At 36.5% G+C, this 27,262-nt stretch overlaps 1 protein-coding gene across 3 annotated transcripts in view; it reads left to right on the plus strand.

Moving 5' to 3' along the window:
* Positions 1 to 27,262, plus strand: part of FNBP1L (formin binding protein 1 like) — a 66,169-nt gene that overhangs the window by 12,423 nt on the left and 26,484 nt on the right. For all 3 annotated transcript variants that reach the window (XM_021689995.2, XM_044914564.1, XM_021689993.2), the window contains exons 3-6: positions 18,620 to 18,673; positions 19,900 to 20,047; positions 20,794 to 20,856; positions 26,261 to 26,365. In XM_021689995.2, the coding sequence (XP_021545670.1) occupies positions 18,620 to 18,673; positions 19,900 to 20,047; positions 20,794 to 20,856; positions 26,261 to 26,365 (370 nt within the window). The remainder of the gene's footprint in view (positions 1 to 18,619; positions 18,674 to 19,899; positions 20,048 to 20,793; positions 20,857 to 26,260; positions 26,366 to 27,262) is intronic.

Here is a 27,262-nt window from a genome sequence, read left to right on the forward strand (position 1 = left end):
GACTCAAAGGTTTCAGGAAGGCCAAGATTGAACTAGAGTAACAGAACTAATCAAATCGCAGATTTCTTTGCCTTTCTGTTTTGTGACTGATAATAACCATTATAATTTTCACTTACTTGTCAAAATTGATTTGAATACCACTTCATTGAAGCAAGGATGACTAGAACACACAATTACATGATATAGAAAATACAATTTTGTAGTGAGAAAGTAGGCTTTTTTTAATGTATAGATGCTCTCGATCAGTGATTTGCATCTTCTGTCCCAGCACACTAAATAAATTTGGCACATTTCCATTTTAACAGTGGCTCTCCAATGTAGTGATTTTCAACAAAGGCAGGATTATTGGAAGGTGCTGAGAAATTTAGTAAGGAAGAATTGGAAGGAGGCACGTATAGCATGAAACCACTACTCCCTTCCCTCCCTCTACATTGAGATTTGTTCCTTTGGCTGAATACTTAGTAAATGATTGAATTATCAACTGCTCTTTATAGTATCTGTTTATCCAAAGGGAAGAAGTTTGCCTTGTTTATTTCCTTTTCTTTAATGGGAAAAATTCTTTTGGTTAACTCCCTCCTGTTTTTGCTACTACAGAAGACAGTATCTTTCCTAGTGAGGCAGCCTTTTTTTCCCCTTCTAAATAATAACTATATTCAGAATGTTACACATTTACATTTTAGATATGTTGTAAGATTAAAATTTGTCAGTCTTTAGTACCTTCAGCTTATTCTTTTTTTCCCCTTCTTTTGTCTGTTTTGATGGTTCTGGTTTAACTTTATTTTGATTTTTGGTATTGATTGATTTTGGTAGTGGCTTGAGGATGGGAATAAATAGACAATAAAGCATCTATTCAGTCATGTTTGGAGACAGATAATTGAAATCATGTCCATTTTAATTGATGGTATATAATGACTTCAGGTTACTTGGTAAAATGCTTTTTGGTTTGCAGGCATAAAAAACTGAAATTGGTCATTCTTTTAATAAACTTACACTATTTGAATGGCAGAGATTAAAATTAGTAAAAGAAGCTGAAGTGATAGGTATGCATCATTTTATATTATTTATTTATTTTGTAAGATTTATTTATTTGAGAGAGAGAGGGCGCAGGGAACAGGGGCAGAGAGAGACAGTTCCAAACAGACTCCACATTGAGTGTGGAGCCTGATGCAGAGATTGATCCCAGGACTCTGAGATCACAACCTGAGCTGAAACCAAGAGTTGGATGCTTAACCGATTGTGCCACCCAGGTGCCCCATTTTATTTTTTCCTAGTAAAGATAATCACAGTATTAAGTTCCATCATAGAGATTGCTCTGTGAAATTATATTCCCCTACTTCCACCCCAGACCATTCCCTTTTGGTTCAAATGTGGCAGTGTGGTATACCGGAAGAGAAATAGACTGGACGACAGAAGCCTAATAGCTACTTTTATTTTAACCAGAACAGAAATCTCCAAATTCCTTTTGATCTTATGTTCTGTACCAATGCCAAGCCTGGCTCTAGAAGGATAGCTGGTCCTTCTAGAGCTGAGTGACTATAACTTGAACGAATAAATAATTGAATGATCTGTATTTCAGTTTAGTTTAGAAATTAGGATCTCTGGGAGCTCCTGGGTGGCTCAGTCGGTTAAGTGGCTGCCTTCAGCTCAGGTTGTAATCCCAGGGTTCTGAGAATGAGCCCCACTTCGGGCTCCCTGCTCAGCAAGAAATCTGCCTCATCCTCACCCTCTACTGCTCCCCCTGCTTGTGCGCTCTCTGTCTCTCTGTCAAATAAATAAATCTTAAAAAAGAAAAAATAGAAATTAGGATCTCTGGACATATGCTGAACCTTTGACAAAGTACTGCTTTTTATCCATACTAGAGTTTTTGTCATGTACATCCTTGTGATGAGGTGGTTCTACTGAGAGCTGTCCCAAATATTTAGGGTAGGTTTATATACCGAATAATCCATATAAAACCAGTTTTTATTTTCTAATTAGTCTTTACTTTCTCATGCCTCTTTATCAGAATTTTCTGTTTCTTTGTCACTTTGTTTAGTTTCACAAGAATCCAGGGAGCTCTTCTTAGTACTGATTTTTCTTTTTTTAAGATTTTATTTATTTATTTGACGGAGAGAGACACAGTGAGAGAGGGAACACAAGCAGGGGGAGTGGGAGAGGGAGAAGCAGGCTTCCCATCAAGCAGGGAGCCCGATGTAGGGCTCCGTCCCAGGACGGTTTTATTTATTCATTTGAGACACAGAGAGACAGAGAGAATGAGCAGGGAGAGAGGCAGAGGGAGAGGGAGAAGCAGGCTCCCCGCTGAGCCAGGAGCCCGATGTGGGGCTCGATCCCAGGACCCTGGGATCATGACCTGAGCTGAAGGCAGACGCTTAATGACTGAGTCACTCAGGCGCCCCTTCTTAGTACTGATTTGATGAAAGTGGAGGTTACTTTAATTTTTATTATTTTTCTGGATTTATTTATTTATTTTAGAGAGAATGTGTGCAGCGGGGGGGTGGCGGGGGCAGATGGAGAGAGACTCTCAAGCAGACTCCCCGCTGAGCACCGAGCCTTAGCGGGGCTTAGTCTCATGACCCTGGGATCATGACCTGAGTCGAACCAAGAGTCCACACTTAACTGACTGAGCCACCCAGGTGCCCCTAAAGTAGAGATAACTTTTATTCTTTGGTTAGCCGTTGTTTAACTCTCTACTGCTTTGGTCTCTTCTGAGTTTTTGATCAGCTGCTTAATGTAGTAAACCCTAATAGTGCCATCTGGATAGAGGCAGGAAGAACTATTCCCCATATTTTGGGGTTTAGATGAACTTTCTTCATAGAATTAGATTTTGTGGAAATTCTTTCATTCCTGTCAATCCCCAGTAGTCACTGAGCTTGCCTGAATACATATATCTAGGTGTCATGTATTGGATGATTTATTGGCTAAATAATTGTCTTCTTAATTCTAGAATATCATCACCTACTTACTAAAATGTAAACTTCATGGGGCGCCTGGGTGGCTCAGTTGGTGAAGTGTCTGTCTTTGACTCAGGTCATGATCCCGGGGTCCTGGGATTGAGCCCAGCCTCAGGCTCCCTACTCAGTGGGGACCCTGCTTCTCCCTCTCCCTCTGCTGTTCCGTCCTGCCTTTGCTCTCTCTCTCTCTCAAATAAATAAATACAATCTTAAAAAATAAATAAATAAAATGTAAACTTCACAAAGGAAAGAGATTTTTGTTTGTTATGTGTGTTGCTTATTCCTAGCTTCTAGAACAGTGCATGGCACATAGCAAGCACTTTTTTGTATTTATTGAACACTTACATAGCATTTAATGTCTCGGTACTGTTCTAGTGCTTTTACAAATAATATGTTTTGTTTTCATAAAAACCCAGTGAGATGTCAGTATTATTTTAAAGATTAGGAAACTGAGTTACAGAGAGGTGAAGAAAGTTAGCTGTATTCAGACTAGCTGCAGAGTCTGGGCTCTTGCTAGTACATCATGCTGCTTCAGTATAGGGAGAATGAATAATTCTCTATTGAGGATTTTTTTTTCCCTATCACCAGTGCCTAGTACTACTGAGACATCTTTGGGTCTTGAGTATTTTACTAGAGACAATAATAAATTGTTTAAAAACTATATAATATAGTATTTACAACTAACATATCTGTTTATAATGTTACAGTTAACAGAAATTTGATTACAATGTAAATTAAATTATTATGTACTTCATAAATTTAGGTCTAGTTGTATGTTTTCCATAAAGATAAGAATAGGTTGGGGAAAAGAAGGTTAACACCTTAGAAGTCCTTCTTCCTTTTAAGAAAATTTTTTTCATTAAGGAGAAAAAACCTTTCAAGAAGCCCTATTTATTTTCATTTCCTTCTTGAGAAATTAAGAATACTTTTGGGGGTGCCTGGGTGGCTCAGTCAGTTAAGGGTCCTGGGATTGAGCCCCTCGTCTGCTGGGCTCCCTGCTCCCCAGGGAGTCTGCTTCTCCCTCTCCCTCTGCCCCTCTACCCGACTGTGCTTTCTCTCTTGCTCTCTCGCTCTCTCTCTTTAAAATAAATAAAAATCTTTAAAGAAAAGAATACTTTTGGGTATTTTTTCAACTTCGTGTAGAAAGTGTTTCTTTATGAGAATTTAAGATAAATTCTTTTTACTTTTATTGTTCTCATAACCTATTGTAAATTGGTGTGAGGGATAGTATAATGTTACTTTAGTTCTCTCTGATTCTTGACTTTAATATTTTCCTTAACTCTGTTAGCTCTTTTCTCCTGATGACTTAGAGAGCAAACACCATGACAGCAGGAGAACCTTTTCTTTAATGTCACGTAACTATGTTTTCTTGATATGTTTGGATTGGACTTTATGTAGTTATCATTAGCATATTTTAGCTTTTTGATGTTTTGTTTTTTGATTATTGGCATTTTTCTCCTATCCTTCTTTGTACTTTTTGTGAGCCATAGAGCTCTTTTTTTTTTTTTTTTTTTAAAGATTTTATTTATTTATTTGACAGAGAGAGACACCGTGAGAGAGGGAACACAAGCAGGGCGAGTAGGAGAGGGAGAAGCAGGCTTCCCGCTGAGCTGGGAGCCCAATGCGGGGCTCGATCCCAGGACCCTGGGATCATGACCTGAGCCGAAGGCAGACGCTTAACGACTGAGCCACCCAGGCGCCCCCATAGAGCTCTATTTTTTATCTCATTTCATGCTGTTATACCTAAAATGCTGCTGCCTGCCCCCAGCCCTCCTAACTTAATTATCATAACACCAAACTACTAACCTCCATTTTTAACAACTGGATTGAGTGTCCATTTCAGTATATATATGCTGCTGTCTTATTTAATCTTCACAAGAGTTTGATGATATTTGTTACCATTGTATTTTTAAGACCTGTAAAGTATTTTCCCTATAGTAAACATCCAACAGTAAACTGTTGAGGAAGAATTCAGTCAATGTGGAATGATTCATTTAACTAGTAAAGAAACTCAGGCTCATCACCTTAATGAGAATCACAAACCCTGATCCTGATTTTTCTATTAAAATGTTTTAGATTTTTTTTTTTTTTTTTTTGGATTAAATGATGAAGCAGAACCTAACAAGTAAAACACAAAGCTCTTAGGAAAGAAAACTCAAATCAGTATTAAATATTTTGATAGTAAACTTGCCAATGAAAAGGATTTAAAGACCTCATTATTGTTTAAACAACTACAAAAATAACTTGATAATGGTGTTGGCTGTGTAGATCACTTCATTAATCTCTTGGCTCTTTCATAATGCCTTGAGTAGTTTCATTTCCGAATTATTTTTTTACCATTTGAATTGTGTAGCAGTGATTAAAATGAGGTAAAATGTTTATTTCATTATCCTGTATGTATAAAATATAGGTAAATCAGACCGATTTAGCTGCTTATTTGAATCTGGACTTTGAAGATGGTATATAGTTGTCTTTTAAGAATCTAATATTTAGAAGGGTCATTTTAAGTGTACATTTGAGGTGCCTGAAGTATATTCATACCATTATGCAACCAATCTCCAGAACTTACTCATCTTGAAAAACTAAAATGCTATACCTAATTAACAGCAACTCCCCATTTTCTCCTTCTCCCAGCCCCTGCAATTCTACTTAATGTTTCTGTGAATTTGACTACTCTAGGTACCTCGTAAGTAAAATAGAGTATTTCTTTTTTTGCGACTGGCTTGTTTCACTTAGCATAATATAAGGGTAATACATGTTGGAACATATTCAGAACTTCCTTTTTTAAGGCTAAATATTATTCCGTTGTATGTGTATACCACATTTTGTGTATCTCTATCTGTTAATGGACATTTGGGTCTACCTTTTGGCTGTTATGAATAATGATGCTGTGAACATGTGTGTACAGATACTTGTTTGAGTTCCTGCTTTGAATTCTTTTGAGTGTATTCCTAGAATAGGAATTGCTGGGTCATATGGTAAATCTGTGTTTAATTTTTTGAAGAACCATCATACTGTTTTCCTCAGTGGCTGTGAACTGTTTTACATTCCCACCAGCAGTGCCCAAGGGTCCAATTTCTTCACCTTCTTGCCAACACTTGTTATTTTTGTGTTTTTGTTTTTTAAGTGGTCTCCTCGCGCAGCATCAAAACCAATGCGGGGCTTGAACTCACGACTCCTGAGATCAAGACCTGAGCTGCTGAAATCAAGAGTCAGGTGCTTAACCAACTGAGCCACCCCTTTGTTTTTGTTTTTGGTAACAGCCCTCTTAATGGGTGTAAGAGATCTTGCTGTGGTTCTGATTTGCATTTCTCTAATGATTAGTGATATTGAGTATTTTTTCATATGCTTGAGGGCCATTTTTGTATCTTTGAGGAAATGCTATTCAAGTTCTTTGTCCAATTTTTAAATCAAATTATTTGCTCTTTTTGTTACCGAATTTTAGGTGTTTGAATATATTTTCTGGATTTTAACCCCTTATCAGATACATGAGTTGTAAATTCTTTCCATTCCATTGGTTGGTTGTCTTTTCATTCTGTTGATTGTGACCTTGGATGCAGAAGTTTTACATTTTGATGTCCACTTTACTTTTTTTTCATTGCTTGTGCTTTTGGTGTCATATCTAAGAAATCATTGCCAAATCCAGTGTCATGAAGCTTTCCCCCTATCTTTTTAAGAGTTTTGTAGCGTTAGCTCTTATGTTTAGGTCTTTGATCCATTTTGAGTTAGTCTTTGTGGTGGAAGGTAAGGGTATACAGCTTTACTCTTCCGTACATGGATATCTTTTCTGTTTAATTTTACACTATATGAGAAAAGATTCGTGGCTGTAAGTGGTGGAAAACCCAGTTTGAATGATAAGTATAATGGCAATAATAACATTTATAGGTTGGAGACTGTAGTTATAATCAAGGCGCTCATAAGTTAGTTACCTTGTAATTGCTAAATTCCATGGATATTTTTAGTACCAGTGTTTTTACATCTCTGATGAATTGACTATTTCTTCTTAGAACTTAAAAAAAATCATCTTCAGTGATACGCTTTTTTGGGTTGTCCGAGTTATCTCTCTTAGGGGTTGGAAAACTTTTCTTTATAAAGTGCCAGATAATAATTTTGGCTTTCGGCACCATATGTCACAACTATTCAGCTTCGCTGCTGTTGTTCATCTCTGCTGTTGTCGTGCAAAAGCAGCCTTAAACAATACATAGATGAATGAGTGTGGTGTGTTCCAGTAAAACTTTATTTATGAAAACAGGCAGCTGGGTGGGCCATAATTTGTTTACCTCTGATCTACCTGATTGTTCATCCTTATTGCTCTTCTCACGCAGTTTGTCTTTCCCTCTTAAATGTGTATTTCTAGATTATTTTTAGCTACCTTCTCATTTCGTACTTTTTGAGTAGCCTCATTCTCATTCATTATTGTTTTAACTGTCTTAGGTGTTGGAACAGATTTGAGGTGGGGTTTGGTGTTGTCCTCCCCCCTCCCTTTTTTTAAAGGGGGTGCAGGGCAGAGGGAGAGGGAGAGAATCCTAATCAGGCTCCGCGCCCAGCACAGAGCTGACCCAGGGCTGATCTCACAACTGAGATCATGATCTGAGCCGAATCAAGAGTCAGACGCTGTACTGACTGAGCCACCCACGCACTTCTGGTGTTGTCCTTTATTAGCTATTTGACCATGTCTTAGTCCTGTAGAATAGGGCTAATAATACCTGCTTGTAAGTTTGCTGTAAGTATAAGATTATAGAGTGCTTAGCATAGAGATTGGTAAATAGTATTGTGGGTGACAAATGGTAGCTCTTGTTTTTGTTATTGTCCTGTTATGTGTTAACTGTCACATCTGTATCTAGATCCCAGAAGTTTCTTTAGTGTTCCAGTTTTTACTACATTTCTCTGTTGGACATTTTTATTCAGCTCTTCTGTAGTGTCAGTTAAGAAGCATTCCTCTTCAAGTAAGAGTCTTAACCACATAACAAGAAGTTTGGAAATGGGATTCTAGAGCTTAGTGATGTCAGCGGCATTGTGAATTTCTTGATCTTGGTTGCAAGATGTGGTAGTAGTTTCAGTCATCCTATCCTCACACATCTGTATCCAGAGCAGTAGCAAAGTGTGAAGAAGGGACTTCTTCTGGGGTAATTTTTTCCTTTTTATTATTAAAAAAGTTAAAAAGTTAGGAAATAGAATCTCTAGGACTTGAACACCCTAAGGTGTTCACCTTGATAAAGTGTAGTAGGGTGATTGCCAGATTTTTGGCTGAAATGTCTAGGTTGATGGTAGTACCATTAATATAAGAAAAGAATAAGGTTTATAAAGAGAATAAATTCCATTTTAGACTTGTATTTGATGTACCTGTGGCAGATGGACTGCTGTCCTGTAGCCAGTCCTCCTATAACAGCTTTATTGAGGTATCATTTACATACCATTAAATTCACCCTTTTAAAGTATACAATTCATTGGTTTTTAGTATACTCACAGTTTAGTATACAGTTTAGTATACTCATCACCATTATTTAATTTTAGAACATTTTTATCGTAAAAAGAAACCCCTGTACCTATAAGCAGTCATTCCCCATTCACCCCTCCCTCAAGCCCTGGGAACCACTAATCTACTTCCTGTCTTTGTGTATTTGCCTGTTCTAATTAACTGAGTTTTTTATCTTTCTTTCTGTTGATACAGTACCTGAAGTAATTAATGTGTAGCACATAGATTTGCTCATGTTTGAATCAATAAATTCATTCATCCACAAAAATGATTTTTGGTGGCGTTTCAGATAACCATGATTAAGAACCACAGGTAGAGGGTATTTAGTTAGACTTCTTTAATATGACATAGAAGGGCCTCTGCTGCCCCCCCATATACCTTTCCAGCTCACTGATTACCATAGTTTGGTTCACGGTTGATGTTCCAGCAACATGAACCCATTCATAGTTCTTCATAAATGCTGTAATTTTTCTCTTCCGTGCCTATGCTTATTAGATCTTCTCTATTTAGAATCCTCCCAGTCGTCTAGTTCTTGTTCACCTCTTAAGGGTATGTCAGGGAATCAGAAATTTCAGACTTTCTCCTCTGGGGAGGCCCCTCTATAGAGTCCTCTGTTGTTCTTACCATATTACGTTATGTAAAAGTGTTTTATATATTTGATTTCTCTAGGCCAGGGATCTCTGAACTTTTTATTGCTTACCTTTAAAAACTGAACAGTGCATGCACAATTTTTTTATAAATAATGTACATGTACTAGTGCAGTAATGTGTTAAATATTAAAACTTTAAAATTTATTTATTTTTAAAGATTTTGAGAGAGAGACAGCGACAGAGTTAGCGAGAGAGGGCGCGAGGTGGGAGGAGAAGGAGAAGCAGGCTTCCCACTGAGCAGGGAGCCCGATAGGGGATTTGATCCCAGGACCCTGGGATCATGACCTGAGCCAAAGGCAGATGCTTAACCAACTGAGCCACCCAGGCACCCCTAAAATTTATTTTTAATTGTAGTATAGTTGACATGTTATATTAGTTTCAGGTGTACAACATAGTGATTTAAACATTTATATGCATTATATAATGGTCACTCTGATAAGTGTAATTACCATCTGTCACCATACAGTTACTGCAATATAATTGACTCTGTTGCCTATGCTGTACTTTAGATCCCTGTGACTTATTTTATACCTGGAAGTTTGTACCTCTTAACCCCCTTTACCTATTTTGCCCATCTCCTCCATCCCCTCCTCTCTGGCAACCACCAGTTTGTTCTTTATAACTCTGTTTCTGTTTTGTTTGTTCATTCATTCATTTTTCTTTCTTTTTTTTTTTTTTAGATTTCACACACAAGTGAAATCATATGGCATTTATCTTTGACTTATTTCACTTAGCATAATATCCTTTAGGTCCATCCGTGTTGTCACAAATGGCAAGATTTGATGCTTTTTTATGGCTGAGTAATATTCCTGTGTGAGTGAGTGTGTGTGTGTGTGTGTGCACATGTCCCATACCTTCTTTATACATTCATCTATCGATGGGCACTTAGGTAGGTTGCTTTCATATCTTGACTATTGTAAATAATTCTGCAGTAAACATGGGTGTGCATAGATCTTCTTGAATTACTATTTTCATTTTCTTTGGGTAAATATCCAGAAGTGGAATTACTGGATCATCTGGTATTTCTATTTTTAAATTTTGGAGGAACGTCCATACTATTTTCCACAGTGGCTGCACCAATTTACATGTCCAACAGGGCACAAGGGTGCCCTTTTCTCCACATCCTCACCAACACTTGTTTCTTGTCTTTTTGTTACTAGTCATTCTGACAGGTGTGAGGTGATTTGTCAATGTTTTGATTTTCATTTCCTTGATGATTAGTAAAGTTGAACATCTTTTCATGTGTGTATTGGCCATCTGTGTCTTCTTTGGGAAAATGTCTGTTTAGATCCTCTGCCCATTTTTAATCAGATTTTTTTTTTTTTTTTGGTGTTGAGTTGTATGAGTTCTTTATATATTTTATTTATTTATTTTTATTTTTTTTTAAAAGATTTTTAAGATTTTATTTATTTATTTGAGAGAGAGAATGAGATAGAGCATGAGAGGGGGAAGGGTCAGAGGGAGAAGCAGACTCCCTGCTGAGCAGGGAGCCCGATGCGGGACTCGATCTCGGGACTCCAGGATCATGACCTGAGCCGAAGGCAGTTGCTTAACCAACTGAGCCACCCAGGCGCCCTATATATTTTAGATATTAACCCCTATTGGATATATCTTTTGCACATTTCTTCCATTTAGTAGGTTGCCTTTTCATTTTGTTGATGGTTGCTTTTGTTGCCTTTGCCTGAGAAGACAGGTCCAAAACTAAAATGCTAAGACCCATGTCCAAGAGTTTACTGCCTATGTTTTCTTTTTAGGAGTTCTATGGTTTCAGGTCTTTAATCCATTTTAAGTTTATTTTTGTGTATGCTGCAAATAAGTGGTCCAGTTTCATTCTTTTGCACATAGCTGTCCATTTTTCTCAGCAACATTTATTGAAGAGACTGGCTTTTCCTCATTGTTTATTCTTGCCTTCTTTGTCAAGGATTAATTGACCATATAAACATAGGTTTATTTCTGGGCTCTTTATTCTCTTGATCCATGTATCTATGGCTCTATGGTATCTGGGTGTTTTGAGCACTATAGCTTTATGGTATATCTTGAAATCTGGGATTCTGATACCTCCAGCTTTGTTTTTTCAAGTTTGCTTTGGCTATTCAGGGTCTTTTTTGGTTCCATACAAATTTTAGGATTATTTGTTTAGTTCTGTGAAAAATTAGTATTTTTTTTTTTAAAGATTTTATTTATTTATTTGACAGAGAGAGACACAGCGAGAGAGGAAACAAGCAGGGAGAGTGGGAGAGGGAGAAGCAGGCACCCCGCGGAGCAGGGAGCCCGATGCGGGGCCGATCCCAGGACCCTGGGATCATGACCTGAGCCAAAGGCAGACGCTTAACGATTGAGCCACCCAGGTGCCCCGAAAAATTAGTATTTTGATAGGGATTGCATTGAATATGTAGATTGCTTTGGGTAGTATGGCCCTTTTAACAATATTAATTCTTCCAATCCACGAGCATGAAATAGCTTTCCATTTATTTGTGTCATCTTTAATTTCTTTCATCATCTTTTTATAATTTTCAGAGTAGGTCTTTCACCTCTTTGGTTAACTTTATTCCTAGATATTTTATTCCTTTTGATGCAGTTGTAAATAGGATTAATTTCTCTTCATGCTACTTTGTTATTTTATAGAAACAGAGTTTCTATAGAAACCCAGTTAGTTTATAGAAACACAACAGTATGCTATTTTTGTATCCTGCAGCTTTACTGAATTCATTTATTCTTAGCTCATTTATAGTTTTTGGTAGAATCTTTAGGACCTTACTATATATGGTATTGTGTCATCTGTCAATAGTGACAGTTTTACTTATTCCTTACAAATATGGATGCTTTTTATTTCATTTTCTTGTCTTATTACTCTGGCTAGAACTTCTAGTATAAACGTTGAATAAAAGTGGCAAGAGTGGTCATCCTTGTCTTGTTCTTGATCTTAGAGGAAAAGCTGCTTTTCACCATTGAGGATGATGTTAGCTGTGGGCTTATCTTATATGGACTTTATTATGTTGAGTTATGTTCCCTGTATATCTACTTTGTTGAGAGTTTTTATCATGAATGGATGTTGAATTCTTTTCCTACATCTCTTGAGATTATCATATGATTTTTATCCTTTGTTTTGTTAATGTGATATATCACTTTTATTGATTTATGGATTTGAGCCATTCTTGTATCCCTGCTATAAATCCCACTTAATTGTGTTGAATGATTTTTTAAAATTTATTGTTGAATGTAGTTTATTCATATTTTATTGAGGATTTTGCATTATGTTCATCAGGGATATTGGCCGCTAATTTTCTTTTTTTGTAGTGTCTTTGGTATCAGGATAATGATGGCTACATAGAATGAATATGGAAGCCTTTATTTTTCTTTCTCTAATTTTTTGGAATAGTTTGAGAAGGATGGGTATTAATTCTTCTTTAAATGTTTGGTAGAATTCACCTGTGAAGCCATCTGGTCATGTACTTTTTTTGTTGGGAGTTTTTTTTTTATTGTTATTACTGGATCAGTTAAATTACTAGTAATTAGTGTGTTCAAATTTTCTTTCTTCCTGATTCATTCTTGAAAGATTGTATTTTTCTGGGAACTTGTCCATTACTTCTACATTGTCCAGTTTGTTGGTGTATACTTTTTCATAGTAGCCTCATAATCCTTTGTATTTCTGTGGTGTTGGTTGTAACTCCTCTCCTCTTTCATTTCTGATTTTGTTTGAGTCCTCTCTTTTTTTTTCTTGATGAGTCTGGCTAAAGGTTTATTAATTGTTTATTTTTTTTGAAGAACTATTAGTTTCACTGATATTTTCTTTTTTTTTTTTAGTCTCTATTTCATTTATTTCTGCTGTGATCTTTATTATTTCCTTCCTTCTGTTAGCTTTGGGTTTTGTTCTTTTTCTAGTTCCTTTAGATGTAAGGTTAGAGTATTTGAGATTTTTGTTATACCACTATAAACTTTCCTCTTAAAGAACTGCCTTTGCTGTGTCCCAAAGATTTTCAGTGATGAGTTTACATTTTCATTTGTCTCAAGGTATTTTATTATTTTCTCTTTGATTTCTTTGTTGACCCATTGGTTATTTAGTTGCATATTGTTTAGCCTCCACGTGTTTTTGTTTTTTTCCAGTTTTTTTCTTGTGATTGATTTTTAGTTTCATACTGTTGTGGTCAGAAAAGATGCTTGATACGACGTCAGTGTTTTTAAATTTATTGAGACTTGTGTGGCCCTAAATGTGATCTATCCTGGAGAATGTTACATGTGTGCTTGAAAAGAATATATTCTGTTCTCTTTAGGTGGTATGCTGTATGTATCTGTTAAGTGCATCTGCTCTGATGTGTTGTTCAAACCCAATGTTTCCTTACAAATTTTGTGTATACATGAGGTATCTGTTGATGTAAGTGTGGTGCTACAGTCCTCTACTATTTACTCTATTACTGTCGATTTCTCTCTTTATGTCTATTAATGTTTGACTTACATATTTAGGTACTTGCTGTGTTGGGTGCATAAATATTTATAGTTGTTATATTCTCTTGTTGGATTAACCTCTTTATCATTATGTAATGGGCATCTTTGTCTCTTGTTACAGTCTTTGTTTTAAAGGCTGTTTTGTCTGATATAAGTATTGCTACCTCAGCTTTTCTTGTTTGTTTCCATTTGCCTGGAATATCTTTTTCCATCCCTTTACTTTCAGTCTGTACATATCTTTAGGTCTGAAGTGAGCCTCTTGAAGGCAGCATATAAATTGGTCTTGTTTTTTTTATCTATTCAGTCACCTTATGTCTTTTGATTGGAACATTTAGTTTATTTACATGTAAGATAGTTATTGATATGTATATACTGATTGCTGTTTTAATAGTTTTCTGGTTGTTTTTGTCGTTCTTGGTTCTTTTTTTCTTGCTTTTTTCCCTTGTGATTTGATGACTTTTTTTTTTTTTTTTTAGTGTTCTGCTGGATTCTTTTCTCTTTATTTTTTGTGTATGTGTTACTGGCTTTGAGTTTGTGGTTACCATGAGGTTCATATATAGCATGCTATGTATATAGCAGTCTCTTTTAAATTGATGGTCACTTAAGTTTGAACACATTCTAAAAGCACTACATTTCTTCCCCTCCCTTTATTTTATGTATTTGACATATATATTTTACATCTTTTTATTTTGTATATCCTTTAATTACTGTAGATAAAATTGATTTTACTACTTTCGTCTTTTAACCATCATAGTACTTTTATGAATGATCTACCACTTTTACCATATATTTGCTTTTACCGGTGAAATTTTTTTTTTCTTTCTTTCTTTTTTTTTTTTTTTGAAGATTTTATTTATTTAATTGACAGAGAGAGACACAGCGAGAGAGGGAACACAAGCAGGGGGAGAGGGAGAGGTAGAAGCAGGTTTCCCGCTGAGCAGGGAGTCCGATGCAGGGCTCGATCCCAGGACCCTGGGACGATGACCTGAGCTGAAGGCAGACGCCTAACGACTGAGCCACCCAGGCACCCCGATATATTTTCTTTCATAATTTTCTTCTAGTTGTGGCCTTTTCTACTTTAAGAAGTCCCTTCAACACTTCTTGTAAAGTCAGTTTAGTGGTGATGAAGTCCTTTAACTTTTGTTTGTCTGGGAAACTATCTCTACTTCAATTCTGAATGATACCTTGCTGAGTAGAGTATTCTTGGTTATAGGGTTTTTACCTTTTGGCACTTTGAATATATCGTGCTGTGGGCTGCAGAGTTTCTGCTGAAAAATCAAACAATAGACTTAGGTGGTTGTTCCCTTGTACATAACATTTACTTTTTTGTCTTGCTGCTTTAAGATTCGCTCTTTAATTTTTGATATTTTAATTATTATGTGCTTTGGTGTGGAGTTCTTTGGGTTTATCTCCTTTGGGGCTTTCTTTCCTTCCTTGACCTGGATATCTATTTCATTCCTCAAGTTAGGGAATTTTTCAGCTGTTATTTCTTCAGATAATTTTTTTCCCTCTCTTTCTCTTTTCCATCTGGGACCCTGAAAATGCAAATGTTGGTATGCTTGATGTTGCCCAGAGGTCACTTAACCTATTCTTTTATTTTTTTTTATTTAAATATTTATTTATTTATTTATTTATTTGAGAGAGAGAGGGAGAGGGGCCAAGGGAGAGGAAGAAAATCTCAAACAGACTCCCCACTAAGTGCGGAGCCTGATGCGAGGCTTGATCCCAGGACCCTGAGATCATGACCTGAGCTGAAACCAGGAGTAGGACCCCTAACCGACTGAGCCACCCACATGCCCCAGTCTATTCTTTTAAGAATTCTTTTTGCTTTTCAGCTTGATTTCCACTATTCTGTCTTCTGGATTGCTGATTTATTCTTCTGCTTCCTCTAGTGTATTTTTCATTTCATTTTTTGTATTTTTCAACTCTGGTTCTTTTTTTTATATTTTCTAACTGTTCAGATTCTGAGTTCATCTACTCTTCTCTCAAGTCTGGTGAGCTTCTTTATGACCATTATTTTGAATTCTTTATCCAGTAGATTGCCTATTTCTGTTCCATTTAGTCCTTTTTCTGAGATTTTGTGTTGTTCTTTCATTTGGATCATATTCCTCTATTTCCTTGTTTTTGTCTCTCTCTCTGTGTTTATTTCCATATGTGAGGTATGTCAGCTATGGCTCCTGGTCTTGAAAGCAGTGGTCTTAAGTAGAAAGTGTTCTGTGGGACACAGTAGTGCCAGTTCCCCCTGCTCACCAGCACCATGCACTCCAGGAATATTCCCCGTGTGGGTTTTGTGCAGCCTCCTGTTGTGACTGGGCTGCAGCACTGCTGGCTGAGAGGCCTGGTTGGCCTCGCTGGCCTGCTGTGAGTGTTCTGGTAGGCAGGGTTAGCTCCTGCTATAGCTGGCTGCCAGGCCCAGCTGTGACTGTTGCAGGCATGCTGAGGGGTGGAAGGCTGGGTGGCTGGGCTCCAAACCCTTCCCAGGACAGGAGTTGCTTTGGAGGGGTACTCTTCTGGCTAGGGTTGCCCACTGGGTGTGGTGAGGTGGTAGTTGCTTTGGGGGATGCTGGTTCTGAGGCTGCCTGCCAGGTGTGGTGAGTGGGAACTGCTTTGGAGGGCTACCTGCCAGAGCAGTTAGGTTGAATGTGGTAGGTCTGCAAGGGAACACAGGGCTGGGTGAGCACAGCTACCAAAGTAGATGGAGAGTTTCAGAACTGGTGCCTGCCAGCTTAGGACCAAGTAGGCTGAAGGAGTACAAGAAAAATGGTACCTGCCAGCACTTCCATTCCTGGAGAAAGTTCCTATGATTCCCTGCCCCTGTGCACACATCCTAAAATTAGTCAGTAAATGAAATCCTTTACGTGTGGCCCGGGCACTTTTTAAACTTCTGTCTCTGTGCTATATCTCCCAGTGATACAGACTCTTTGAAGAGTCTTGGTTTCCTATAGACGTCTCGCTCTCCCATAGTTAAGTCCTGCTGATTTCCAAAGCCAGATGTTATAGGGTCTTGTTTTCCTATGCAGATCCCCAGAGTGGGAGGGTATTTTATGTGGGGCTTCATGCATTTGCTCCTCAGGGAGGACTTCTGCACCTGTGATATTTCTACCGCTTGTGGGTTGCCATGATGGGGTTTTGGTTCCTGACTGTGTATCTGCCCCTAATATCCTTTTTGACATGGCTTTTTCTGTATATCTTTAGTTGTAAAATAGGTGTTCTGCTAGTCTTGAGGTCATTACCAGAGTGAGTTGCACTGTATATAGTTATAGCCTTGAGTGTTGTGGGAAGAGAGAAGCTCAGGATCTTTCTTCTCCATCTTCCCCTCCTTTCTAGTAAAACTTTCAGTAAACAGGTATATATATGTAAGGCCTAAGGCTTTCATTCTGTACCTTACTTTACAACCAATGATGACTGTGAGGTTTTTTTTTTTTTAAGAGATTTTATTTATTTATTTATTTGTTTGTTTATTTATTTATTTATTTTAGAGCAAGCAGGGGGAGGGGCAGAAGGAGAGGGAGAGCAAGAATCTCAAGCCGACTCTGTTGAGCATAGAGCCTGACTCGGGGCTCAGTCTCATGACCCTGAGATCATGACCTGAGCCGAAATCAAGAGTTGGATGCTTTACCGACTGAACCACCCAGGTGCCCCGACTATGAGTTTTTTTGATTAATTTGGTAAATATTAACCCTTCTCAGTGTCTTGCCTGTTCTTTTCCCCCATTGTTCAGGGTGTTAAGACCTTCTCTTGTCTGTCATAGCACCCTTTGTATACTTTTATCATAACATTTATTATGTAATTGTGATATTGTAATTATTGGTATATGCTTATCTCCTTTCAGTAGAGTATAAATCTCTTGAGCATGGGTACTCTCTCATTTCTAATGTTCCCAGTAGCTTGCCCAGTGCCTAGCATATAGTAGGTAATTATAGAATGAATAAGCTGAATTGAATGGAATGAATCAATGATGATTTGAGAATAATTAAGACAGTGATTCTTTTGAAATATTTATTTGAAAGACCATAGGGCCATTTATTTTATAAATGCCTACAGGTTAAAACAGTGTATCTCTATTTGTGTTGATGGACTAGTTTCTTTTTAAATTTCCAACCCATTGTGTATTAATGCTTTTGTAAAATACAGTAAAATTTTAGCTAAAAAAATGACGTAAAAGGAGACATAAAATATAGGCACCAATTTTTTTATTATTAGATTCAACAGACAAAATTACTCTCAAGTTCTGTACTTAGCTTTTTGTGGATTGGCAACAAAGAGTCTGTGGACCTTTACTTGTCCTTTGACCATATTTTGAGAACTGTACAAAGCACTGGTAAATGCTTTACAAATATTGTCCACTTTAATTTTCATTACCCTGTAGGGTGTAGGTACTGTTACCGCCATTGATCGGAAACTAGGCAAGTAAATTACCCAAGGACACATAGGTGTCACACAAAACAGTTAGGATTCAAACCCAGGTAGTCCAGTCTGACTTCAGAGTCCATGTTCTAGTCTCCTCTGAGTTTGCAAAGGTGAGATGAGGTAGCATTTTAGGCTGAGACTGTGTAGAATGAACACAGATGCAGGCAAAGAAAGTTACAAGTATAAATATAATTAATTTGCCTAAAAAAGAGAATGTTAAGGGTCATATAAAAGCAGAGTTATGGAGGATACTGTTCTTTTATCCTGTTAGTGAGTCAGTATCTTGTTTACATGTTACCTTACTTAGTTCATATTAAAATTCCTGATTTGCAAAACAAAATAGTGATGATATTTCTTTGAAATACATCTTTTTGCTGTCACTGAGTTTCATATACTGAAATTTGTTTCTTCTATTTTTGTACTTTGTTTCTTCTTACCTCTCTTGTTTGATAGCATAATTATTCAAATTATTATGATTACGCTCATACACACACAAAAATAACATTTCTTTTTACAGGTATCAGTATTTCAAGAACAAAATGTAAGGATCATATGATGTTAATGGTAGTAGAGGATTATGTTGCTGTCCTGTTTTATGTCATTAAATTCTTGATATCATGAAATTGGCAACTTTTAGAATATGTTTCAACAGTAGTATTTTTTATAAAAAACTTGGTTTCTTCCTGTAGAAATCTGGTCAAGAAGTACTGTCCCAAACGTTCCTCCAAAGATGAAGAACCAAGGTAAATTATATACCTGTTTATTATTGCATACTGAAATAAAAAAAACCCATATTTTTGTTATTTAGTAAAATATGCTGTTAGCTTTTTTAATGATTTTTTTTTAAGTTTTAATTAAAAAAATCACAGGTGTTTGAACAAGGGACTATTCTAATAATGAATGTTTCAGTGGGCTCAGTTTTCTGAAATAGTTGCAAGTATGGGTTTCCAAGTAAAATGTGGACTGGGACTAAATTTACTTGAGTGATTTAGTCTTCAAAAGAAAAGGGTATTTTCCCCTTACTTTATTTTGTAGTTGTTACCTTGTTAGATTCTTGCTTTTACTCTTACAGGTATTAAAACAGTTTGGCTGGTTAGTTTAAAGGGATATCAAAAAGGAATGAGGTTTTCAGTAACCTTGGAGCTCTGAATAAAAGTTTAGGAATTGCTTATGAGCTTTTTGGTAATCTTAAGCAGGGATATGTGGATGGCTCTAAAATACAGAAACAAAGAGACTAGCCTTAGAACAACTTTGTATATAATTGTTAGTTTTAGGATTCTTAGGTTTAGTGTTAATGGAGTACTGAGTTACTTGCTTTCTACTGAAAGAGTGTTGGGGCAGTGTATTTAGAGTAGATCTATACATGTTAATACAGCGATTCTCTTTGGTTCTCTGCTTCCCTCCACATGCATTTTTTTACCCTTATTGCCCCGTTTTACCCCTCTTTGGTGCCAACCATAATGGCACTTTACTTCCATTCAGGATGTGGGCAGGCATACAAGCAGCTGTGTCCAGAGCTGATAGCAAAATTGTTCTATAGATCAGCCATCGAAATGCATTTGAGTGGTATGATTGGCAGGTTCTGTCCTCTAGAGCAAGCACATCATCTCTGCAACAGGTTCAGCTGCCAGTCCTAGGAATCTAAGCTCATTCCCCAGCTCAGGCCAGTCAATTGGCTACTTAAGAGATTCCAGTATACCAAAAGAGCCTGCAGGTAGTATTCTTACTATTTTTTGACCCCATATATCCCTTTATTTATAAATTAAGACTACTTGAAGATATCCAAACATATACAACTTGAGTTAAATGCGGTATTCTTTTCATACAAAGTTAATTTGGAGCTACTAGTGGAGAGTTAGGTTGAGTATGTTAAAATTTGTCAAGTGTCAGGCTCAATCCATACCTCACAGAGAATATTTGTAAAGAAAAAATACATAAATTTCACCATTTTTTAATGTGTTTTTGTCAGGTTTACCTCGTGTATAGCCTTTTTTAACATCCTTAACGAGTTAAATGACTATGCAGGACAGCGAGAAGTAGTAGCAGAAGAAATGGCGCACAGAGTTTATGGTGAATTAATGAGATATGCTCATGATCTGAAAACTGAAAGAAAAATGGTAATTATTGTTCTCATCCAGCTATATAGTATATGAAATATTTTCACATAATTACTTTGCTTTTTAAAGTAATGTTCAGTATAAACTGATATACTATTTTAATTTCTTTTAGCTAAAATTATCTTAAGCTACTCTTGCTAATTTGTGATCCTTTTGGATTTAAGACCAAGATTTTGGTAACCTACAGCCCATGGGCCAAATCTAGCTTACTGCCTGTTTTTCTTAGTTCCCATGAGCTAAGAATGGTTTGTATATTTTGGATAGTTGAAAATCAGACTGTTGCATGGCATGTGAAAATTGTTTGAAATTCACATTTCAGTGACTGTAATTGAAGTTTTATTGAAATAGACCCACACTTATTATGTATTTCCTGTGGCTGCTTTTGTATTATATCAGCAAAGTTGAATATTTGTAACCGAGACCACATGGCTTGCAAAACTTAAGATATTTGTATCTGACCCTTTATAGAAGACATTTGTCAACCCCTATTCAAGACAAATCATGTATTTTTCTAGAGATTATATCTGTCTTAAAGGATATACTTAAAGTATTCAGATAATACTTATTAAATGCATTTTAGAGAGTTTTGCTTTACTAATAGTCTCTTTCTAAGTCTTGATAAAGTTATATAATTAGTACGTTGAAAAAATAAAGTGAAAAATAAAGGTTTTTTGGGGTTTTTAGACTTTTAGTATTTAAATCTAATTTTTTGTTTGTTTTATTTGTTTTTTGGTTATGATCTTCAGCATCTTCAAGAGGGACGGAAAGCTCAACAGTACCTTGACATGTGCTGGAAACAGATGGATAACGTGAGTTATAGTGTTTTCATGCTTATAAAGTTTTATAGACTAGTCCCAAATTCTCCTATGCTTCACATCTTTTGAGTTTAATATTTCTTGATGTATTTATTCATATTTGACATTGGTGTAAAGAATATGAGATCATTTTGTCATTTTTCTTTTTTTTTCCCCCTATATGGCTTTATACTTGTACCAACTCCGTAATCTTCAGATAACTCTAAAAGTTTAGGAGTATACTTTTTGATTTTTGCAATAGTTACTATAAAATATTGATAGAGGGTAGGGGTAATGAGAGTATTAATAGTGCCTGGGTGGCTCAGTCGGTTAGGCATCTGCCTTTGGCTCGGGTCATGATCCCAGGGTCCTGGGATCGAGCCCCACATCGGGCTCCCTGCTCGGCAGGAAGCCTGCTTCTCCCTCTCCCACTCCCCCTGCTTGTGTTCCCTCTCTCGCTGTGTCTCTCTCTGTCAAATAAATAAAATCTTTAAAAAAAAATAGTGATGCATCTCAGAAGACCATTTGACAGAGATTGAGGGGACCTAGATTCTAGTTCTGCCTTTTGTGATTTCTCTTGATTTCATCTTTAGCATATGAAAAATGAAGACAGTGGACAAGATTATATGAAATGTTTCTTCCAGTTCAATGATTCTGTAATAATGTAAATATTCCTAGTACTGGGCTCCTGGTCATAGACCATTCAAATTGTAGGAAAGAAAATACTTGATAGTATTTATAGGTAAAATTATAAAAGTATAATAATTATTTACTATAAAAACTTTCCAAGGGTAGGGGCGCCTGGGTGACTCAGTTGGTTGAGTGGCTGACTCTTAATTTCAGCTCAAGTTGTGATCCTCAGGGTCCTGGGATCGAGCTGAGCGGGGACCCTGCTTGAGAATTTCTCTCCCCCGCTCTCTCTCTCTCTCAAATAAAAAAATCTTTAAAAAAACCCCAGACTTCAAGGGTGCTTGCTAATGTGCTTTCTCTTAAATATTCTGGCATACAGTCATTTGAAAAACAAGATGTCTACATGGAATATTGTCTGCTTTCCTTAAAATTCTCTACCAGATGTTCTGTAGTATAAGATTAAGATTCCTTCTGGGGGCACTTGGGTGGCTTAGTTGGTTGAGTGTCCGACTCTTGGTTTCAGCTCAGGTGCGTTGGGCTCCCCACTGAGTGCAGAATTTGCTTCAGATTCTTTCTCCCTCCCCCTCCCCCTCTACCCTTCCCTACTTCACAGGCTCTCTCTAATACATAAATAAAATCTTAAAAAAATATATTCTTTCTGAACTCTCAGGTTAGTAAGCAGCTTATTCTTTACTCTTTTACTTGCATATTTTTATTATGGACACTGTATTCCTTGAAAATTATGCAAAAGGCTGTTTTTCCATGTTAAATTAATTTAGTTTGTCTTAATTTAGTTTAGGAAAAGGACTTTTAAGTTTGAGATTAGAAAAACCTCATGTATATATGTGTTTTGGCCTTTTCTTCTTTTTTTAAAAATCACATCAGAGCTTAAAATCACATATTCTAAGAGTAAAGTCCTGCTATATAAATGTCATTGATATAAGATTCTAGGCACTAGTGCTGATTGAGAATTCTTAGTTATATTAATAGTCCCTTTCATTTTCGTTTTCATTTTCATTCTAATTGGTTTTAACAAGACTTTTAGGAGTGTTTACATTTATTAAATTTTAAATTACCTTAACTAGCATTCTTAGTATCTGTCACCTAATGAGTGTGTATATATGTGTGTTTTCATTTACTCATAATAACAGACTCCTACACTTGTGAGTCATTGGTCCCTTTAAAAACTTGGGTTGGCACAAATTATTCCTGTTAATATGTGCTGACTTGCCTTTAGAACAGTTGGCAGTTACTAAGCAAAAGTTAGAGGGGTCATAAGAAAGAAGCATTGAAAAAAAATGTGGGAGTGATTTCTTTAAGTCTAACAATACCTTTAAAGATGAGTTCAGCTCAACTCATATTTATTGACGGCATCCTTGACATGTACTGAGTCCTGGTACAAAAGTGAACAGTGGGGGAAAAAAAGTGAATAGTGACATAGTCCTTGTTTTTGTGGAGCCTGCAGTCTAGTGAGGGAGACAGACAAATACAATTTTTGTGGAATATGTAGAAATATGTGCAGGATCCCATTTCTTAGTTCTGTATCTTCCTGTTTAATCAAGAAAATGAAATTGCAAAATTCCTAACATTTTTTAAATAATTGAGAGGAGATTTAAAGAAGTGGGAGAGACAGGCTGAATTAGTGACCGAGTATTGAAAATTGAGGAAAATAGTTTAAAAAGACAGTTATTAACCCCAGGATAATGAAAATTTTGAAGGAATGGTGAGAGATTACCAAGACTAAAGTATCAAAGATGCTAGGTCTATCAGGCAGCTCAGGTAACAGAGCGTGCAGATTTATAAGAACAGAGCTCAGAAATGGAGCAATTTCAGAGTTGGTCAGTAGCTCAGTGATGTCACTCAAGCTGCTTCTGCTTTCTCTGTCCACTTTTTATGTCTTGACCATGTTGGCTTTTTTCCTCAGGCTTGTCCCAACCCTTATGGTCAACAGTCAACTTAAGCTGCCAAGCACCACATCCTCATTCAGCTGCATGCGGAAGCAGGAAAAAGAGGGCATCTCTCTTCTAACTGTTCCTTTTTATCAGGGAGGGAAAACTCTCAGAAAATCCCCAGCAGACTTCCTAATGGGTGCCTTTGACAAGATTAGATTACTTGACCATGCTCCCGCTGTGGGGAGGCTGGTAAAGCAAGTATCAGCTATTTCCAGCCTTTACACTGGGAGGTGGGCTCTTCTAAGAAGGGGTGGGGGAGGTATGTCTGGTTCTAGCTTTATGACAGTTTGAGCTAACTCAGAAACCTCTTGGCTACAAATACTTAGATATAATAGCTAAACTGTTTTTTATTGTATTTTTTAAGTTCTTAGAGCTGAGAGAAGGGGAGATCTGTAACTGCTAGAAACTAAGGGTAAACTGGAAGCCAGAGCAATAGGTATATGAGCTGATACAGTGGCATTTGAAGAATGAAGGCAGAGGTGTTGGAGTGTGGTGGTTTATTGGACCTTGCTAAGGGCTTAAGTTTTAATATACAGGGACAGAGATGATGTTTTAGCTCTGTATGTTGTAGAGAGTTGGCACTGATACCCCTGTGTAAAGTTTTGAATCTTCAAAGGACTAACTCTCTAGTAAAAGATGGACTATAAGAACTCTGCCCCCTGGTCAAGGAAGACAGCAAAGAAACTTGTCTCTATCTGAAGGTCAAAGGAGGAGAGGTATCTTGTGAAAAATTTAAACCTCGACCTGGTAGTTAAGAGGTTTGGAACCCAAATTTGTCCCATTTATCATTTTGTAATCCCCAAGATAAGAAATTGACATCTAACTTGTTCTAATAAGGGGGTTAGGTACATAGAAAATGTTGACATCCTCTGCTTTCTTCTGAGCGATTCTCAGAATACAGGTAGCAAGGGATATGTTTTTCCAGGTAAGAAATTGAGGAGTCTCCTCTGGGAAATCTAACTAGCTTGAGAGAAAAGACTTACAGATAACAATAGTAGGGTTTCTCCAAGGAAACTACCTGGCCATATTACCCTAGAGGAAGAGACAATAATCCTCAAGCCCCACCTGTGGAACTTTCAGTTGGCTTTTAAAATAAGAACAGATAGGCAAGGATCCTCAGACATTTAGAGAAAACAACTAATGTAAATACTAAAGACCAAAACTAATATGGGGGTGGGGGGTGGGTAGCAGCTTTGAAGAAACAGTGACTGTGAAAGGAAATAGAAAATAGCAAAAACAAGCAAAACATTTGCAACGCTATTAATATTGAAAGGGAATAGAGAGGATACTACATCTGTGAAATAGGAATAAGATGCTGTCAAAGGAACACACAAAGAACTTTAGGATAGCAGAAATTAAAAACTCACTTAGAAAAAATAAAATTGAAGAAATCTCTAAAAGTAGAGCAGAATGATAGAAATTGAAAATACAAGAAAAGTAGAGGGTTCATCCTATAGGTTCGTTTTCAAAATAATAAGCATTCTAAAAAAGAGAAAACATTGAAAATGGACAGACAAAAATAATTCAAGAAAATTTTCCCAGAACGGAAAGACATGAGTTTCTAGATGGAAAGGATTTTCTAGGTGCTCAGCACAGTGGACTCACAGCAAGACATATCTTCATGAAATTTCAGAAAAGTTAGGGGAGAGAGAAGATCCTTACCAGTCTCCAGAGAGGAAAACAAAACAAACATGTTTTATGCAAAGGATCAGGAATCAGAATGGGATCAGGAAGCCAGAAGATAGTGGATTAGTTAGTACTTTTACATTTCTGAAGGAAGACAGTTTCTGACAGCATCATACCCAGCCAAATTTTATCAATTAAAAGTGATGGTAGAGGTATTTTCAGCCATGGAGATGTGAAAAGTTATCTCCCGCAAATCTTTGAGGAAGCTATTGCTAAATGTGTTCTAGCAAAATAAGGAAATGAACCAAGAAAGGGGAAGGTGTGGAACTGGGAAATATGAATTTCAAATCAAAGGGGAGGTGAAAGGAATCTCTGCAATGATGGTGAAGGGAATTTTTAAGGAAGTAGCTATGCAATAGGTCTAGTTTGTATAAGCAGTCCAAATTTCAATAGGTCAAAGCCTTTGGAAGAGATTTCATTAAGAAAATAAAATGGATAGAATTCTGAATATGTTTGAATTAACTGAGGAGAGATTTTTAAAGAACTGTGCACACTAGGGTGGAATTAGAAAAAAAATACGTTGAAAACTAAGCAAAGGTAAAAAAAAAGAAATTAAGTCCAGGAATTAAAAAAAAGAAGTATGCCTGGGAGGAAATATGGTACATATCACATGGCTCTGTTGTGAATAGCTTTTACAAAGTCATAGTAATTTGAATTAAGTAAAAATTTTAAAGGCCTGGTTCTGGGCTAACGGTATTCCTGAGATTCCTGGAAGAAACAATATGAAGCCACTTTGGAGGCACATTTCCACATTCCACCACAAAAAAATGAAACAAGCAAACACCAAAACCAACCAGCCAAACAAACCTACAAAACCAAACACAAAACACCAAACAAACCAAAAAAGTCCTGCTGAAGGTGAGCTTATAATAAAAAACTACCAAAAAATGTGATTTTTTTCTTATTGGCAAACGATGAGGTATATTATAAATATTAACTCAGTCATGCCAATGTTTTTTTTTCCTTGACAGTCTATAATGTCTGATATTTAAGTCACATGGATTGATTATAATACTAACATTTCTTTTCTAATTTAGAAAAATTTTTAGTGTGTAATTCTATATAATATACAGTGGCAGCATTTTAAATTTATTTTTTAATGAGATAAATTAATTTTATTTCTCAGTGTGATATTTTAATTTTTTAAACAGAGTAAAAAGAAATTTGAAAGAGAATGTAAAGAGGCAGAAAAGGCACAACAGAGTTACGAAAGATTGGATAATGATACTAATGCAACCAAGGCAGACGTTGAAAAGGTAAGAAATAATCCAAACTGACTTTGATATCGAAATATCATCACTTGCATATGGAGGGTAGTTACAATATTTGTATTGGTAGCTTCCCCAAGAGAAAAACTATGTCTAAATCTAAAATATACAAATATTTGTGTACTTCAAATCACAAGTTAGTCTGAGAAAGTAGTTAATATGTGTCACTTTATTGTAATGTCTTAACTGCATTCAGAATGCATAGGAAAGACATGATTGCTATTGAGAATAAATTTCTATCCTATTCCAAAACAGAATAGAAAGTCTGAGGTAAGTTGATGGTGTGTGCAAATGGGAGTTGGGTAGTGTGCTTCCCAACTTGACACAAGGCAAAACAAGATCAGAGTGTCAGAGGTATGTGATGTTAGTTGTTTATGTATTTGTTTCATTCATTCATTCATTTTGGGAAGCTGAACTCTCTTGTCACTAACTGATCTGGGTCAGGTATTCTGTAACATAACTATTTGTAGGATCAGTCCTGTAACTGCTGCTGCTTAGCTTTTCCTTCTCCCGTGCTGTATGCTCTTTATCTTAGAACATTTGACATAGTGATAGAGTGGAAATGTTGGTATTTTGAAATACAGGTGAACCTTACTCCACATTTTTGTACATACAAAGGCCCACCATTTGTATATTTTCAGTTTAGGATTTTATAATTCTCTATGGGATTAGAGCAAGAAAAAAGTAAAAAGGGAGGGAGGAGTAATTTATTTTCTGCATTCCATTTTCTTTACCACTTAAAAGCTATAAAATTATATAAAATCCAGAATTTGCAAATACCTTAAAGGCCTTCTAGTATAACTTGTGAGGCTTTTATTTTTTTCTACCTGATTTTTAATGACTTTAAACCTCTAATGATAGTAAGTTCCATCTCGTTAGAAATAC

This window comes from Neomonachus schauinslandi, chromosome 4, assembly GCF_002201575.2.
Source record: "Neomonachus schauinslandi chromosome 4, ASM220157v2, whole genome shotgun sequence".
NCBI classification, from domain to species: domain Eukaryota; kingdom Metazoa; phylum Chordata; class Mammalia; order Carnivora; family Phocidae; genus Neomonachus; species Neomonachus schauinslandi.